Below are 19890 nucleotides of genomic sequence, written 5' to 3' on the forward strand. Positions count from 1 at the left end.
AGTCATCAAATAGATCAAAGTAAAACGGGAATAATCATCAATAAAGAGGACAAAATATCGAGCCCCTCTCATAGAAGCGGTGGGAGCGGGTCCCCAAACATCAGAATGAATAAGATCAAAAGGAGAGCATGCAATAGAGGAATTATTATTAAAGGATAAGGCAGGTTGTTTTGCAGTGCGACAAGAAATGCAATCTAAAGACTCATTTTGAACTTGACCTAAAACACCCGTAGATATAAGAGGACGTAATTTGCCTAAGGAGCTATGGGCAAGACGACGGTGCCACAAGTGAAGAGTAGATGGAGAGAAAGCAGCACAGAGATTTGTAGAGGAAACATGAAGGTTCTCGAGCTCAAAAGTAAAAACTAATATATTTATACAGGCTAAAAAGTAAAAACTAATAACTCATTTAAATCTTTTTTCACTTCAGTATTTATTTTTTAAGTCTTCAGTTATATCTAAAATTAATATAAATATTAATTGATTGCTGTAAAAGATTCGTATCTTCTTCTATAGCCTATTTTTTTGCTAATTTTTTTTAGTTATAATTCATAAATTTGATAATAACAATGCAAAAAAAAATTGTAATTTAAGTTGGTTTATAAAAACTGCAAATAAGCGGAGTGCGAACACAAATTTCTCTCATAACAGCTCACATATATTATGAATTAGTTCGGTTCAATTCATTAATATTTAGTCTATTATGATCTGGGTTAAACGAATCTTGTTAGGGTGTTAATAGAGTACTTATACAATGTGTACAATGAATTATTTATTTGGCCCAATATAAGTTAAAAAATAAATATCCAGGATAAAATACTATTAACTTCTCAAACACAATATACCCATATTATCCAGAATAACCATCCGGATACTAAAAATAATAAATATCTGCCTATTAAATCGAGCATTTCTAAACCTTATTGTACACATTGTACACATATTTTATCGGCACCCTATACTTCTTCGGGCTAAACGGATCGGATTGGCCGTACACCCCCTCTAATTCCCTTATGAAAAGCAGGGAAAATAAAACCGCTAAATTTGACTTTGGGACTTTGAGAGGCATAGGAGTAATGTTTTTACATTAACGACAATAAAAGTGAGTTAAGTAAAAAGGGAAAAGCAGGTGCTATAAATAAGAAGCTTGGGGTGCAATTAAACACGCACTGTGCTTCAAACAAAACAAAACAACACAACACAAGAAAGAGTTACAAGAAACCTCGTAGTAGCGTTTCTTTTCTGTGGGGTCTCTCTTTTGTGTTGTATTGTGTTGTTCATGTTCACGCCTTCTTTTCCATTTACAATTTCATTCTCTTCTAGTTATTTCTTCTCTCTCTCTCTCTCTCTACACGCACCGTTTTCTTCTTTCTTGACACACACCTCATTAGGATTTTCCACGATTCCTGTGTTGTCATAATCATCATCTTCTTCTACCCTTTTGCCCCAAGATTGAAAATTTATTTGTTATTCTTCCCTGGGTCTTTCTCAATTTCGGTCCTTGGCATGGCTAATTGGAGAAAACAGCATGGTGAGACTCATCATCAAGTGGGTCGCTGGCGATCCTCAAATTTTAACTCCAAAAGAAAGCCATCCTTCGGTTAGTATTACTGATTTTTATTTTTTTAAAATTTTGATCATCATTATTATTATTGTCTTGATTTCTTGAAGGGATCTTTCTTCATTATTCTTGTTGTTATATATTTAATTTTTTAATTCTTTAGTTGTTGCATGGATTATCTATTAGATTGGCTTCAAGAAGTGGCTGAGGTGATAGAATTGTGAACCACAACATGATTACATCACCGACCTTTGATGAAAAGTCTTCAATTTGGCTTTTGGTTTTCAGAGAATAGGATTCCCTTGTTAACTATAAATGCCTGTTCTTGAATGATTGATTGATTTGTGATGGTTATAGGTTTCTTGGAACTGACTTCAATTACATATATGGTTGAGTTTGTTTGTCCACCATGTGTTTGAGTTGTGGTTTAGATGGTGTGTTCCATAGTGTAACCCTGCCATTTTTTGTCTGTGCTATAAGGCCCAGGATCTTGGTTATTAAAGGCTTTAAGCTACCTGAGTGACTCGAGTATTTTGGGCGGGATGAGTTTATGAATGTGATTGATTTGTAGGTTGCTAGGTTGCAATTTCATGTCATTGAATTGTTGAAACCGACAGGCTTATAGATTTGTTAAGCTTCCTTTTGAAGACGAGGTTCCGCGAATTCAGGATGTGGTGAAACTCAGACTGTGTGTGCTTGCGCAATTCCAAGTGGATACCTATGAATTGAATCTTTCAGTGACAATTTGAAAACAAAACCCTAACTCATTTAATTGGCGAAGCTTATACTAAACTATGTTTTTGTTTTTAGGGTATCTTTTTTTCAAATAGAAATTTTGACTTCTTTGGTGTTTTGAACACAAAGACTCTTGTTTTTGCCTTTTTGGCAAAATTTAGGTTGTTGCAGTATTGCAGGAATTACTAAATTTCCTGTTTGATCTACCTTTGAAACATAGTCTGTCGTTTTCCGAACAGAAGCTGTCTAGGTATCTACTAATCAAATCTTTTGGAGGCACCTTTTTGAGATGAATCCCTGCCCCATTCAGTGATTGATACTTAATGGTTCATCTATTATACTTGTATTCTATAAAAAATGTTGTTGGTTGGCTTTTGTACCGAAGCTTGGTAGGTCTTGCTAATTGGAATGGTTTTTTGTTGAATCAAACAATCATATGAAGTAATGCAGCCTTGGTATATCTTGGAAGTACTTAAGCATTTACTTAATCATTTCTTAGTTTCTGCTTCAAGTGTTGCAAGTTTTCCGTTCTTTTTACACATCTGTTTGAAGTATCTCTGCTTATAGAATGATTGATTTTGAGAGGGCATCTTGTATGAGCGATGCAAACTGATACAATGGAAAATACTTTGAAAGATGCTAGTGTTATAACTGAATCAATTTTTAGTGGACCACCGTTATTGCTTCTGATGCATTTAGGGTATGCTATGTATTCATATTCATCTTTCATGTTGATCTCTTGTGAATGTGATTTGTATCCATTTGTTCTTCCAAGGCATTGCCCTTGCTCCTGAATCTTCACATTATTTCCTTTGTTTTCAAAGTTGTTTGGACTGTAAGACATTTTTTCATTTTTCTTTTATTGTGATTGACAGCAATATGTCCTTACAAGCTAATTGCCTCGTCCTTTCTTATTTCTCAGATAATTGGCATTCAACGGTGCCAGCCTGGGAAAAGAAGTTTTGCACTACGGTTGGTTCAGTGCCGTGGGGAAAACTAATAGAATGCAAAAAGTATATGGATCTACATAGCAATGTGGTAAACTGGGACGACTCTGCTGGCAAAGAGGCATTTGACAATGCGAAAAGTAGGTTTTGGGCTGAGATCAAAGGCCTCCCTTGTGACATATCTTTGCCCGATCCCAACATGTATGTTGACAATGTCGATTGGAACTCAAGCGTGGACCCTGAACTTCTTCTGGACTTGGAGAAAGCCAGGTTCGAGGATGATGCTCGAGACGAAGTTAGCAGTGGTAACCAATCTCAAGTCCAGGATCTGCCTATTTGCCCTACTGGATGGGATGTCGACGTAGAAGAAAAGCCTTCTGATCCACTTTCCACTGTTGTGGCCCAAGGTTGGGGCTATGACCTGCAAGAGAACAAGGGAGCAGACTCTTGGGAACAGAATTATTTTCCTCCAGCTGAACCCGCGAAAGAATATGAATGGCAATATTCTGGGAATGATGCTTGGGGTTGGAACCACGAGCAGTCGTACGACATGGACTTCCACAACATGGGAAAAGGAAGAACCGGCGGGAACACGAATTGGGGTGCATGGGATGGGTCCAATAGAAGGAGAGAGAACATGTCATGGTCTAAAACTAATGGACATCATCACGGTAATCCTATGAATAGAGGAAGAGGAAACAACAGAGGAAGAAGAAGAGGAAGTTTTGCTCATGTGGATAAGGTACCTACTGCTACTGCATGGCAAGTGAAGACATAAGAGAAGCTAAGGATCAAAGATTCAAAGGCATATTAATGAAACTGCTAGTTTTGTGAAGGTAGCTTGGAGATTCATAAGTTTTGTTCTCTAGAAAACATTGTAAAATACATATAATAATAAAACAACAGGTTTTTATGGTAAAAGTAGATTTGATATGAGAGGAAGGATGAGACAGCATTTGTTTCAAACTTTCAATACAATTTATTAGATAGCTTTTATGTTGGATCCATGGTTGTAGTTATAGGTTTATCCCTTACCCTATTTAGAGGTTTATGTATATAGATAAAAGTGGAGCTATAATATGTTCATTCTTGTGATCTTGATGGTATATTATGGCCCCTCTATTTGTTTGTCTCTGCTGCTCATAGTTTGTTCTGTGTGATCAATATTGACACTCAGAAATGAACTTGAATAAAGAATGTTAATTTTCATCCTTTGATTCATGTGACTGATCCTACTCAGTTGAAGAAAGCTTTATTATCATTGTGGCAAAAGATTATTTAATGACTAGAGAAGCATTACTTAAATTTTCTTGAAGTTGAAGGTCTAGAAATATTTTTATATTAATCTTTTTCTTCATTTATGTTTCTGGTCGGGCCAAGTTATAAACATCTCAAAATGAATCATTAATAAAATAAAAGTATTATATATAACATATATTCTTTTTACAAATTTAATTATAATTTTCAATTTTCATTCAATTATATTATGCACCGAATGTTAATGCAACAAAACCCAATATCTCATTTTTTATATATAAACTAGTGTATGTTTCTGTGTCCTGCACGGGATGATACATAAAATTATATAAAAAAAATTTATTAAAAAATTAAATAAAAATTATATATAGTAATTATTATTAAAAATAATTAGTATTTGTTTTAATCAATTTGGATTGGTTGAATAGTCATCTCATTTATCCGTTTAAACAAATATTTGGAGTTCGAATCTCGCTTTGTCTGTATAACAATCTATTAGTTAACAGCTGACCCTTAATAAATAGAACATTAATATGTGGTGGATTAGTTCTCGACTTGCCGAGTTAGGAAATCCGTAGAAAAAAAATTATATTTGTATTTAAAATAGGTTAATTTCTCATTAATAAAAATATTTATAGACTTTTGTCTTTGTTAAAATTTACTTGGGACAATTTTATTTGTTGGTATCGTATTCATTTTTGAAGTCAAAACAATATGATCAACATTATTAGTTGTTGAAACTTCACATTTTATGAAATGATTTTTAAATTTTTTAATTTATAAATTTATGTCATTACAAAAGTTATTAGATGGATTAATATTTCTTGGTAAGATGATGTACCGAAATACCATCGTTAAGTATTAATAAGTGTGAAGAGAAACCAATAATAACTTTTGTTATTCAATATATAATTTATTCTATTAAAAAATAAATTAATATTTCTTGAACTGGTAAATACATTTTCTTCTAATTTCTTATACTATTTTATTTGACAATATTTACCGTTAAAAAATAGTAAATAACTATACTATCCTACAATATATATGATGTACAAATAATTTCTTATCTTAAAATTAATTATAGTTAGTGAGATAAAATTTAAAATATTTTTATTTTCTTACTCAAATCTAAATTTAAATTTAGAATTGATTAACAACTCATCCTTTTTTAATTTCAATAACAAAAATAAAATTGGTTAAATACGAAATATTCAGTATTTAATAATTTCAATCATTTAAATTTTAGTTACCAAAAATTGGGTTAAAAATTAATTATAAACTTAATAATCGATAATATATATTATATTAGTACGTAAATAATAATATCTAATGTATTAATTATTATTTTTTTACAGAATTAATGTATAATTTATTAAGAACTGATTTATTATTCAAAATTTTTTCCATAAACTTTGTAATATGTAAAAATAATGATCTTATTTTTTAATTATTTAAAAAATTATTCATAATTTTTTAATTATGTAATTAACTTAATTAATGACTTTTATTATTGGTTTTATACTAAAAAGTATCAATTTATACTATTTACATATTTAAATTAGGATAAATTAGTAATTTTATATTCGCGTATATTTAATAGGTTTCATGGGGCAGGCACTTATGTCCGTGTTCCCATTAGGGGTGGCAAATGGGGAAGCCTGCCCTACCCCGCCAAAAGCGTGCCATCTGGCGGATTGGACCGCCCCGCCCTGCCTAGTGCGACGGTACTGAATTCTTCCTCCGCCCCGCCTAACGGTAGGCTGTCGGGTTGACGGACCAAACCCGCCAAATCTCTCTCTCTCTCTTTTTTTATTTTTTATAAACCAATAAATATTAAACAATATATATAATTTCACAACCATTTCAATAAATTTATAATTTCTAAAGATATAAAAATATCATAATTTCTAAATTTACAAACATTAAAGTCTTTATAATTATAAATATATAATAAACATAATTATAAATCAAATTTTTTAAAATAAAATAATAAAACTAACATTGTCCAAAGCAAAACAAATATTGTCCAAAATATATAATTAAACATCTTCAAATTTATAATCAATCAAACATAAAACATAATCCAAAATATAATTTAGAATATCTTCAATTATCATTTTTATCCTCTTGTAGATCAATAACATTATTGAAATTTATAAAAAAAATGGCTCTGACAAAAAAAAAACGCTTGGCTCGGCAGAGAAGCCTTCCCCGCCTCGCCCCACCGAAACCCGCCAAAATCCATTTTAAAATTTGGCGGTCTCAAATTTTCAGTCCACCCCATCCTTTTTGGCGGATTACGCAGGCTGACTCGACGGGTTTCATCCCGTTTGTCACCCCCTAGTCCCCATCCATTTTCACGTAGCAGATCGTGAGAATTTCACAGGTCTCCATCTAACCCTAAATCACGAGCAATTCCTGCAAATACATGTTTCTGCTGTTTTTGTGATCATCCCTATTGATAGCATTCGTTGGCTCGTGACGTGACGTGGAGCTATTTCAACCACTTGGTAAATTCTTAAATAATCAAAATCTAGGATATATGATATATCCCTTTTCATAAAGTCACATGTATTCTTGTTATAACAATATTAATAGGAGATAAATGGATAAATACTAAACTATTGTTTGGATATAAGATGGAAAATAAGAGGAACGAAAATGAAAAGAAAGAAATGAGAGGAAAGAAAAATGAAAAGAAAAATATATTTTTTGTGTTGTTTAGATGAAGAAAAAATGAATGCAAAGAAAATAAAAGAAGATAGAAGAAAAAGTAAGAAAAGAGAAAGTTATAATGGAGTAAAATTACATTAATATTTTTATATATTATATATAAATTATAATTTAAAGGATAACTCGATACTTTTATCCATGTTTGCACTTTCCCCGTTTTTCGTAACTTTGAAAATTTACATGAGTTCTGCATACACTTTTTTTGTTTTTCATTGAATTTTTTTGTTGATCCAAACAATGAAAAATTGATTTTTTTTATCCATTTTCTTCTCCAACATTTTATTTTTCTACAAATTCTTCTAATTCAAACAATACGAAAATAAGTAATATTTTTCCTATATATAACAATAACTAATATCATATATTATAACTTGTGAAATCATAATATTTTGAGAGATAATACATAGATAACTTAAATATTAATAAATTAAAAATTTTTTAAAAAAAATAAAAATATAAAAAAATTGCATTTTTTTTGAATTTGTCCATAGTTTACGATAAAAAATACAAAAGATTTTGGGTTTAACATCCAGAAGTAGTAGAGAATCTGGCAGCCAGAAAGAAAGGGCACCATCGCCGGCACTCTCACCACCTCTCTCGCAGTCGCAGCTCCCACGCTCGCTTGCAGGTGCTTCTCTCTCGCTTTCTCTCTCAATTTCTGATAGCTAGATTGTGTATAAATAGTTACTGCTGCAAGAATTAATAATAGCTTAAAGTGATGAATTTTTCAGGGTTTTGTGTTTTTGTGAGTTAATTATTTATCATGGAAGTGGATGAAGAAAATGTTCCATCAAATACTGCTTCTGAATCCGCCATAGGACCTTCCTCTGATGTTTCCGTCAATGCTGCAACTCCACCACACCCAATTCAACCCATTATTCCACCACCCGTTATTCCTCTTTCTGCGCCTGTGCCACCTATGGCTCCAATTCCCACCATTCCTCCCCCTTCTATTGTGCCTCCCATAGCCCCAATTCCGGCCCCTCCTGTGGTGCGTCCATTGGCGCCGCTCCCTCCTCGCCCGCCGCCTATTAGACCACCTGTGGCGCAAAATGGCGAGGTTGGTTCGGAAGATTCTGATTCGGACAACGATGATGCCGGTGGGAGGGTTAACCAGGGTGCCGGGGAGTATGAGATATCGGAGGAGAGTAGGCTGGTGAGGGAGAGGCAGGAGAAAGCAATGCAGGAGCTCATGATGAAGAGGCGTGCCGCCGCTTTGGCTGTTCCGACCAATGACATGGCTGTGCGTGCTCGCCTTCGCCGGCTTGGTGAGCCCATAACTTTGTTTGGTGAGAGGGAGATGGAGAGGAGGGACAGGTTGAGGATGATTATGGCGAAGCTGGATGCCGATGGCCAGCTGGAGAAGCTGATGAAGGCTCATGAGGATGAAGAGACTGCGGCTACTGCCGGGAAGGATGGGGACGAGGAAGAGATACAGTATCCCTTTTACACCGAAGGGCCAAAGTCTCTCCGTGATGCTAGGATTGATATTGCTAAGTATTCTTTGGTTAGGGCAGCATTGCGTCTTCAACGTGCCCGGAGAAGAAAAGATGATCCGGATGAAGATGTGGATGCGGAGATGGATTGGGCATTAAAGCAGGCTGCTAATTTGAGTCTTGAATTCAGTGAAATCGGAGATGATCGACCGCTTTCTGGTTGCTCCTTCTCACGAGATGGAAAGTCGCTTGCTACTTGGTGTGTCTTTGTTACAAATTGTGTAACTTTACTCCCCATTTCCCATGATTGCCCTGTGAAATTATATAACTGATAATGTTTTGGTTTTTCAGTTCTCTAACCGGAGCTGCCAAGTTGTGGAGCATGCCTAAAGTCATCAAATCTTGTACCTTAAAGGGACACACAGAGCGTGCGACTGATGTTGCTTATTCTCCTGTGCACAACCATTTAGCGACTGCATCTGCTGATCGGACCGCAAAATATTGGAATGACCAGGGATCTTTACTGAAGACATTCGAGGGTCATATTGACCGTCTTGCACGAATTGCTTTCCATCCATCAGGAAAGTACCTAGGCACTGCTAGCTTTGACAAGACATGGAGATTATGGGACATAGAAACAGGTGAGGAATTGCTTCTTCAAGAAGGTCACAGTAGGAGTGTATATGGTTTAGCTTTCCATCAAGATGGATCGTTAGCTGCATCTTGTGGACTGGATGCTTTGGCTCGTGTTTGGGATCTCCGAACTGGGCGAAGCATTCTTGCACTTGAAGGTCATGTCAAGCCGGTGAGACATTATAAGATGATACAGTCTTTTAATGCTCTCGAATTGCAAAAGATTGACTATGATTATGTTTCTGTTCTCAGGTTCTTGGCATTAGCTTTTCACCTAATGGATATCATTTAGCCACAGGCGGTGAAGACAACACTTGTCGCATTTGGGATTTGAGAAAGAAGAAATCCATGTACACCATCCCTGCTCACTCCAACTTAATATCACAAGTTAAGTTTGAGCCTCAGGAAGGTTACTTTTTGGTAACTGCCTCATATGACATGACAGCTAAGGTATGCACTCATGTGAAACAGCAACGATCTGTCGAAGAGAGAATTTCAATATTTTTAGTAGTCCATTTTCTTCTGGTTCTAATTATTTATATTTCATATTTTGACATCAGGTGTGGTCAGCCCGTGATTTCAAGCCTGTGAAGACGCTATCTGGGCATGAAGCAAAAGTTACTTCTGTGGATGTTCTTGGTGGTATGATTTCTACTTAGAAAGGAATAATTGCATCCATAATATATGGCTCTGATTTTCACACTCTTGTTGCTTATTTGTTATTCTATGAGTATATCCATGCACCATGTTTCACTGCTCTTATCTGTTGACCATAGAATCCCAAATGATTAATCAAATAAAGTGATCTCATTTTGAAGTGCCACTGAATTTAGCTAATAGTTTGCAGCGGAAAAAAAATGTTACAATGAGTTCTGTAATTTTGTTGGGGAATGCAAACCAAGACAGAAAATGCAATGGAACCCTGAAAATGCTCATTTTAAGATTATAAGATCACCCAGGCTTAGGAAGTAGAAACTATGATGCTCATTTTATCTTTTTATTTTGCATACGGATATTCTTGTATAGAAATTTACAAGATACACCATAACCTTTTCGTTTGTCAATATACATCTCAGAGAATCTTATTTTCCCCTACACTGACTCTGTCTTTTCTTGTTTGTTGGTTGCAGATGGCAGTTATATTGCTACTGTCTCACATGATCGTACCATAAAATTGTGGTCCACCAATATGAGTAGTGAACAAACTATGGATGTTGATTAGGCTATTAGATGGGATACACTCTCTGTATTGGTGATGAGAATCACAACTATCGCTGCCGTTATAAACAAAATTGTAACTTGCTTCTATAGGATGGTTTTTTGGTGAGATATATAAATTGAAGATATCATTTTTCTTGTTGTATCATGTAACAAAGTTCCCTGCCTAATGGACAAATTGAATGACTAGACTTATATCATAATCGTTCTTGATTTCCTTGTTTTCTTGGTTGCTCGAATCAGTAGAGATTATGACTCTGATGCATACCACAAGATAATATTGTCTGTGTCCTAAACGTTAGATTCACAATGACAACCTTGTTGCTAGCTATGAATCCAAGGCATTGTTTTGTAGGTGATTCTCTATGTACTTTTGGTGAATGTAACTATCAATCTTTCCAGAAACTATGATTATCATCTGAATCTCCATTCTCCAATACGTTATCATCCTTCCATGTAAAGAAACCAGATTAGAATTGCCATGTAAAGAAACCTATATTTGATTATTTGTTTCCACGTAGGTAAAACTATCACCTTCCTTTACATCAACGGTAACAATAAAATCAATTCTTCAACAACATATTGAACTATAAATGATTGGCAATACACCATTCACAATTTTTCTCACTTTCATCAATCATTTCAGCCTCCAACTGGGAGAAGAAAATATTGATCAGTATAATATTGTTTTCCAATGTGTGAAAAGAGTTTCAACAAGCCACTATTTTCCATCAAGACCACAGCCAATATGGCTCAACTCAAGTCTCTAAAAAATGAAAGGGAAAAAGGAAGAAAAGAATCATGAAGATATTGCTAACAAAATTTATGTGTGATTCCTATACTATGCCTAAAAATCTAAACCTGAAATTTACACGAGCGCTTGGATAAATGATCGGAAAAAATTTCCAAGAATCCAAAAAACTGAATGGCTCACCTTAATAGTCACAATTCAAGTATAAATCCTCCTTAAAAGTTCTGACAATGGTAAGGAGTCAGGAAAAATTTTTTTTTTTGAAAAAAACTATGAAGATGTAATGGGGTTAGAGAGATCAAGTCTGGGTGGAGATAATGGTGGTACTGCTGAAGGGGTTAAGCCATCATCTATGACTTCCAAAATTCTTCTTGCAGTTGATTGGGATACTCCATTTGCATCGAATTTTCTAGAGAAAATGTTTTCTGATCTGCCATTCCTAGTTGAGTTGTTAATATCAACAGATTTTAAAAAGTTGTCCTTTGATAGTGTTGTTTCGGCTGCTTTCGCGATCACAGAACGAAAAACTCCGGATTCCCTCAAACTCTGAATGATAACCTGAGAAGATAATTATTTTGGAAGAAAGTTCAGACTGTTTACTCAGATACTATGCAGATGATGAATATATAAAATTGGTTGGAGAGAAACCACAACATGGATGTCAGGCAAGTGACCATACCATGGGAGAGTAAATGCGAGTCAGGATGCCCTTCCTCAAAAGCTTCAGGTTTAGTGTTTTGTCTGTCCACACAACGCGTTCGCGATACCTATATCAAATGAAAATTCCTTTTTAAAATGCAAATAAATTGGGAATTTGAAGTGAAGTTGAATCTGCTCGGGGAACTTACCACTGAAGCATCTCCTCTTCAGTTGCAGTTGAAGCAATTATGAATGCCTACATCATACATTAAATGCATTCATCAAAACAAAATACGTACCCATGCACGTGAAGAAAATCCAGAACTTCACCTATCCAACCATGAAGGAGGAATAAAAGAAAACTAGAGACACATTCACATCATGTCATGGAGTTCAGTCATCAAAGGAGGGAAAAAGAAAAGATGTGCTGTTGTACCGACTTCATAGAATAACTATTAAAATAGACGACTATATGATTTGAAGAAAGGGGGAAAAAATGACAGTGTGTCACCCAACCATGCACAGAATTAAAGCAAACTTAAAAGAAAAGACACGACTTTTGTTATGACTTAACCAGGAAACCTGTGTGCAAGACTTAAATACATGCCAATAGATGTACAAAATCTTGTAATATAAGAATGCAGCGATCACCCCAATCAACAGGAAAATGGGGAAAAGAAAAAGAATGTAGTAATCAAAGATAATCTGGTACTCATAATTCACTCCAAAGTTCGGATAAAAACTAGTAATACTTCAAACCAGAACCAGAAGCTAAGCAAGCATGAAAAAGAACTCACAGCTCTGTCAAAGTCCAACATGAAGCATCTTTTAACATCTTCTTTAGTTGGCTTGCAGCCACACCGATCACGTCTTGAGGTCAAATCGGAAAATTTGGGGTATGTGTAATGCAGAACAGCTGCTTCATCCAACTTGATCTCACTGTGAACATATATGACATCTGGATCAGTGCAAATTATGTTCAGAAAGTTCGAAACCACTAATAGAATATTAGAATTTGGGGGTATTTTTTTATCGCTATGTCAATTTAATCAGAAAAAGTCAATGCTGACTAGTAACCCGAGGCTCGCCAAAGTAGCATAAAATGCTGTAAGATTGTCAAGACCAGCCAATATGAGACCAACAGTTTGCACTAAGCTTGAAGAGGCAAATGTGACTTGTTCAATATGAGACCAGCAAACACAATTTTTATTTTTAATCTTCGAACAAGACAACTTGGCATATAATTAGACACCAAACTACAAACTACAAACAGATGCAACAATATGTCCCCTTGACTATAAAAGAATGTTGCAAATTTTCATACAAATGCATTCAATGAAATAAGCAGAATCAACATACTTAGGTGTCTTCATATAGTTGTGCCATCTGTGAGCACCATTTGGACGGAGATGATCCTGAACCCTAGCAGCAGCTTTCCCGTTTCCATAAGTAAGAAAATAGTTTGGATTGCCACGAGTTGCTTCTTTGTAATTTCCAAAATATACATCCTTTGGAAGGTGGTCATAGTTCTTCTTGAACATTGAAACCTATGAAAACATTATAAGATAAATATGTCAAATATTACTTGTTTCCATTTGGGACAGAGTAAGTTGGAACAGAATGAACCAGAGCAGCAGAAGGGCTACAAAGTAAAATCTGGATTGGATTTATATTTACATGTTAAATATGTGCCAAGTGCCTGGATTCAGAAACAGATTCAATTATATGTTCAAAACCTTACAAAAGCTATCTATGTATATACCTCGCTAAAAGGCTCCTTGATATCATCTCGCTCAACACTGCTCTCCTGAACGAAACATTATTCCAGCAAACGAACACAGTGTGATCATCTAATTAAGTCGAATGATAGTAATTTCAGAATCTTAAATAAAACACATGCACTCACATAATTTGGAAAAATAACCATATCAACATTTCCAGGAACATCAGATAGCAACTGTCTTAAAGAGTACTCCTGTATTCCTGCTGGATATACTAGCTCATCAGTGTCCAGATGAATGATCCAATCCATTCCAGACTCCTGAACATAACAGCATCGTGAAAAGGTAAGACCTTCAAGGGATTAATATCATATATACTTATATAGAGATAATAATTTAGCACAAGGAAAACAAACCATACCCTTGCCATGACAATAGCCATTTCCATGTTCAAAGATTGCTTCACAAACAACTCATAGTTGCATGGTTTGTAGAAGAAGCTAGCCAACCAAGTCTCATTCCATATTCGACTGGTAGGTAACAAAATACTTATTAACACAGGGATTACAAAAGATTTGGCACATTATTTAAAAAGCAGAATCCTGTGTGCATAAACATTAAGAATATCGGAATCTAAAGAATCCACACTAAGGAAGAAACTGATAACATTATCTTAAATGGGCTGTTTATATCACAATTTAGCATTCCATAATAAAGAGAGCAGTCTGGCGGTTGTATTTGGCTTCCTTTGTTGTGGGGAGACAATAGATTGGAACATTTTGCATTTAGGACAAGTAACCACTAGCTCACAATAACAATCCAGTAACATTACTATTACTTTTAGGGTTTGGCTCACAAATATTACTATTTGGCTTATGGCACTTGTTAACATTACCTAAGATTGAAGCTTTTAAATTTTTTAATGCATTGAAAGCTTCAATCTTTCAATTTTCCAGTAGAAACTACCAAACCGTTACATTTATCATGACTAGATAAAACATACTAGAATATTTGCAAACTAAAATGTCTCTGCCACAAATCTATGGGGACAAATCTACAGAGAATAAGAATAATAAGCCAAGCCAGATCCACAATACATGTTAAACGTTAAACCCAGTAAAAAAAAACGCTAGCATTAAGTCTACATGGCCAATTGGTCAATAATGCACAAAACTTCTTGTTCTTTACGTTTTGTTTCAATCATGATGATTGTTAAACAGTCAGTGGCTCCACCAAAGGGGAAAAGGCCATTTAATAAGAAAGAAAGAAAATTGATTACACCAAAAATTTAAAAAAAAAAAAAGTTTCCAAAGTAGAACACGCATACCTTTTAGCTTGCTGTTCTTCTAACTCTCTAGTTCTATATATAACTTTAACCCCCTGAAACAAGAAAAAGACGTTTCATTTGAGCATCAAAAAGGTTCAAAGCATAAATTAAAATAGCCTAACCAAAATCATAAAAACAAATTGATTACTGATACAACAGTACTAATTGAATTAAAAAAGTTAATAATAACAATTTAAAATGCAAGATAGAGATTGCTTGAACTCACAGGAATGCTTTCGAGGACTCTAGATACATTAGGTGATGCAGCCTTCCCTTCCACGAAAAGGAGGAAAGAGGAAACTCCAATGACCTTGTGATAGAAGATCCATGGCAGAGTCTGTTCCAAACCAGCTGAAGTACTCGTTGTTATGCATATCTGCCACACCAAGGAAAAAAAAAAGAGCTTTTCTTTAACGAAAAAATTTAAACTTCACTGATGAATATTAAAAAAATATAATAATAAAAATCATATATTGATGAGACGGAAATTTCAAAATTCAATCTTCCAAAAGGGGTTTATGCAGATAGATCCAAAGCAAGGGTCAACCGAAAGCAACGATCACAATTGAGACTAAAACGCAGAAGAGAGCAAAGCAAAACGACGATGGAATTGGATCTCGAATTGAGAACAAGACCTTGGGCCTGAGATCGGAGGAGTAATCGAGCTTCCAGTCGCGGAAGTACGGAAAGGAAGGGTGGTTATTGGAGGAGTGGCCAAGGAGGATGGTGGCGCAGTCGGAGCTGGCGCTTTGGAGGTGGGAGGTTCCGGCGGGATGGGAGTTGGCTCCTCCGTCGGCGTCGGACGACATACCGGGGAAGTCAGGCTGATCGGGGGACCAGCGGGAGAGAGGGTCGGTGACTCCGCCGCGCCATTGGAGAACGAAGGCGAAGGAGGCTAAGGTGAGTGGCAGCACCGTGAGCAAGAGGAGAAGCCTCGAAGACGAAGATGAAGAAGCAGAAGACGAAGAAGAATAGGTGGGTCTGTGCGAAGAAGAGTAGAGACCCGCCATGAAGAAGAAGAAGGTGGTGTTGTTGGGTGCATGTAATGTGAAATGTGGTGGTTGTTGTTTGGTGTAAGGTTATGTATATATATGAATAGAATTGAGCTTCTTGTGTTGAGAGAGAAAGCGAAGGAAGAAGGAAACTGAAAGAGAGAAGAGAATGAGACTGTGGGAGCCGTTTTGTCGTTGGTTTTTCAGTTCATCCATTATTCAATTAACCGCTTCTTCATTCTCTTTATTTATTTATTACATTATAATTTTTTTCTTCGAAATTTATTATTAATAAGCTGGAATAGCTCAGTTGGTTAGAGCGTGTGGCTGTTAACCACAAGGTCGGAGGTTCAAGCCCTCCTTCTAGCGTAAATAAAAGATTTTATAAAAATTTTGGTCAAGTGGCAATACAAGTTTTGAATTAGAACAAATAATTGTCAACCAAGAATTTTTATTCACGTGTAATTGATTTAGAATTGCATATAAAAAAAGTTCACATTATTGAAAAAAATTAACCCTTTTTTTCTGTATACCTAATACAATGATAGAATTAATGAATTATAAAGAGAAGACTACACAATTTGAATAAACTTTAAATTCCTATGCATTGCTTTGACCAAACTTAAAAAAACAGATAATATAGAATAACCATAGTTATTATCTGTGTGTTAGGGTGATAGATGCCGGCTACATTTGCATTGCTAAATGCTAAGTACTAAATTTGGTGATTAATTCAAAAAATGGGAGCGCATCTAATTTCTAAAATAAAAATACTATTATATTAAAATTAATTATATTTTAAAAATTATTTTATATCGATAATTAATTTTAGTAGTTAATTTTAATATATACTTAACATAATTAATTTTAAAATCATGAATATAATTTAAGGGGTAACAATTAATTAGTTTAGAGCTATATAATGAAATTCAAAGGTGTGCAATGATATGGGTTAGAATTGTATGCAAAACTTTGGGTGTTCACATACAAAACATTTAAAAAATTGTCATATTTCTACCATGTATTGAAGCATAACTTGCAAAACAAATTGAGGGTTGTTCAATTTAAATCGCCTTTTAAGGAGCTTTATATAAGAAGATTATTAGTGTTCCAGAGATAAGAAATAATTAACGAGAAAATCATGTAAAATTGGTGATATTCTATAAAGTTCTAAAACAATTGATAATAAAAAATTTTGAAAGAACCCTTCTCCTTGTTCGAATGAGTTACACATCAACATAACTCAACAAATTAAGATTAAAATATAAAAAGATGGCAGACAATCAAGCTAAGCTAGAGTTAAAGGGTCATTATCACAATACTTATCTTCATCCCTTCCCTTTAATTAATATCTAAATCAGCATGGACACCTTCTAGCTAGATTAGGATGAAAATAATGAGATTATAAGTCAATAATAAATGTTAATAGATTCAAATCTTAAAATAGCAAAAAGTAAATATTCCTATGTGTATATATGTGATGAAGGGTAAAAAATAATTTGTATACCTAACATTTTTCTATTTCCTTTAAATTTTTATATTACATATTATTAACATCTCAAATTATGTATGGGATATATATTATCATTTACTATTAAATAAATTTGGGATTCCAACCAATTGAATTATACATGATATATATAGTAATATAATTATATTTATCATGATTTTTCATAATAATTAAATATTACGTAAATATATATTTTTTTCTTTTTAAAAAAATGAAAAACAATTTTGAAAAAGGTTAAACAACTCGTATTCAAAAAGGAATAATTTATGGCCTTGTCGTCATTAAGATATAAACCAAATTAAGCCACGGTACCAAGACCCTTTTGTTGAGCCTTTTTTTTCACTAAAAGGTGGGAAAACACGTTAACAAATAAAATCACCTATACAATTAAATTAATGACAATGATAAAAAGAGGAACTAACACACACTATAATTCAACATATAACAATGACTTTTAACTGAATTTTCTAGAACAAATTAAAGTGATGGCGGATCAAGAAATGATGTGTTGAAAATCTAAATGCTAAAACACACTTTTTGCAAAAGGGTGATAATGGAGAAAAAGTAAAACTAAAATTTCTTGTTACTTGCCTAAAAGGTTATTACCAGAATTATTGCAAAGAAAGTATGGGTTTTTTTTTTTTTTTTTTTGGTGACTAGAAAGTATGGGATTTAATTAGCTCCAAAACAATTTACACTTATGGTAAAGATATATAATTACAACAGTATTTTTTCCTCCAAAAGAACGTGTTACAAAATTAGTTAACCTACATATTAATTTTTATATGATATATAATCACTTCGATTATAATAAATAAATGAATATTAATGACATATATTACATATTTAAAAATAATTTTTACTACTAACATAATTTTATGTGTTACCAAAAATAATTTATTATTTTTTTCAATATTTATATATATTTTACAACTACTTCAAAGAATGAATAGTATTATTCTATCTTAATTATAAATACTAAAGTAAGAAAAGAATGGACCAATCATTAACCCAATCCGAATAAGAATTGAACATTTTATTATATATATATTAGCAGAATTATTCCTTTCATGAAATATTATTTTTAGTATTTTTATACTACAAGAAATACGTCGAATAGCGGCGGTTTTTATAGGGTTTGCGGCGGTTTTTTACCACCGCAAAACAACATATCAGCGATTTAACAAGCGTTGCAAGTTAGGGGGTGGAAATTTGATTTTGTGGGGATTCTAAAGAACCGCCGGCACAACCGTCGCAAATCAAATAACTGATTTTGCGGCGATTTCAAAACCGCCGCTATTTGGTCAGTGGATTTTAAAAAAAAATTGCAGCTATTTTAATTAATTACTGTTTTCTAGAAGCATTTTTCATAAAACCAATTCGAGATCATATTCTTGAAATCATCTTTAGAAAAAAAAAAGAAGGGGTTCAGCCTGCAATTGAACATAAGCTAATAGCCAAAGATAAATAAATTAAATAATTACAATTCAAAGAAGAAGCCAAAAGCTTTTGTTGTCACAAATGTTTTGTCCTCAAAGGCATAGGCATCATATATCATCATCACATGAAGCATGCATTATGCGATTTTTTGTTACTAATAATTTTAAATTTTATGGGGCAAAGTACTATTATTGCTCTTTATCATACACATGTCACCTATCTAGAATGGTCACTGAACCATATGACTAAGAAATTGAATTGAATAATACCCATCAAAGGATGTAAAGTTAGCATATATAAATTATATATATTGATTGGGACAAAAATTCCTTTATAGGGAATTGAATCTAGATTTGCAAGATTTCAACACATACTGAATTTACTAGTTCAAAATTTAATGCACTTCTTACCATATAGCTGTGGAAAAATATTCTTTAAATTGTAATGCGTAGCATATGAAAAAAATATAAAAATGATTAGCCTACGACTTTTCGCCACATTTAAACATCGTGTGGACCACATCAGGTAATAGTAGAAGTATTTTGCTTTTTTCTATTTTATTTTTTGTTTTTGGTTGGTAACAAACTCAAATGTATAATATCATACCCTTTTTTTTATTACTTTATCACACCTTTATTTTATTATTATTATTCACATTGTTTATAATCAGTTATTTTTTTATGCTTTTTCATACACAAATCAAAACTTGAAGTTTTACGCTTGTGTTTAAATAAATAAATGAACTGATTTTCCGACCAATTCAAAAATTAAATATTTTATTATTAGTCTAAATTATAGTATATATAATTAATTAGTTTTTACATAGAATAATAACGAATTATCAAGTGCTTGTAAGTTATAGGATTCAGTTGATATTGTTCGGGTGAAATTATATATATATGAGTAATTTACATTAATAAAATGATTAGAAAACATTTTTATTTATTTGTCCTAATTAAACTTTCTTTTTATATTGGTGTCCTATTTAAT

At 33.6% G+C, this 19890-nt stretch overlaps 3 protein-coding genes and 1 non-coding gene across 4 annotated transcripts; 3 read left to right on the forward strand and 1 right to left on the reverse strand.

The window, feature by feature from the left end:
* Positions 1-1146: 1146 nt before the first annotated feature.
* On the forward strand, positions 1147-4454 carry LOC112756320 (uncharacterized). The gene is made up of 2 exons (XM_025804854.3): positions 1147-1600; positions 3219-4454. The coding sequence occupies exons 1-2, from the start codon at positions 1507-1509 to the stop codon at positions 4019-4021; spliced, it is 897 nt and encodes a 298-aa protein (XP_025660639.1). The 5' UTR covers positions 1147-1506; the 3' UTR covers positions 4022-4454.
* A 3262-nt stretch (positions 4455-7716) lies between these two features.
* Positions 7717-10737, forward strand: LOC112755790 (U4/U6 small nuclear ribonucleoprotein PRP4-like protein). Its single transcript, XM_025804082.3, has 6 exons — positions 7717-7861; positions 7965-8928; positions 9021-9474; positions 9555-9752; positions 9863-9944; positions 10433-10737. The coding sequence occupies exons 2-6, from the start codon at positions 7997-7999 to the stop codon at positions 10522-10524; spliced, it is 1758 nt and encodes a 585-aa protein (XP_025659867.1). The 5' UTR covers positions 7717-7861; positions 7965-7996; the 3' UTR covers positions 10525-10737.
* Positions 10738-11102: 365 nt separating this feature from the next.
* LOC112755791 (glycosyltransferase-like At2g41451) lies at positions 11103-16171 on the reverse strand. The gene is made up of 11 exons (XM_025804085.3): positions 15594-16171; positions 15185-15334; positions 14959-15011; positions 14053-14161; positions 13817-13951; positions 13673-13717; positions 13270-13457; positions 12708-12849; positions 12120-12166; positions 11951-12038; positions 11103-11829 (listed from the first exon to the last, which is right to left on the reverse strand). The coding sequence occupies exons 1-11, from the start codon at positions 15966-15968 to the stop codon at positions 11542-11544; spliced, it is 1620 nt and encodes a 539-aa protein (XP_025659870.1). The 5' UTR covers positions 15969-16171; the 3' UTR covers positions 11103-11541.
* Positions 16172-16245: 74 nt separating this feature from the next.
* On the forward strand, positions 16246-16319 carry TRNAN-GUU (transfer RNA asparagine (anticodon GUU)). The gene has a single exon. It is a non-coding gene; the product is annotated as a tRNA-Asn (tRNA).
* Positions 16320-19890: the final 3571 nt, after the last annotated feature.

This window comes from Arachis hypogaea, chromosome 16 (assembly GCF_003086295.3).
Source record: "Arachis hypogaea cultivar Tifrunner chromosome 16, arahy.Tifrunner.gnm2.J5K5, whole genome shotgun sequence".
NCBI classification, from domain to species: domain Eukaryota; kingdom Viridiplantae; phylum Streptophyta; class Magnoliopsida; order Fabales; family Fabaceae; genus Arachis; species Arachis hypogaea.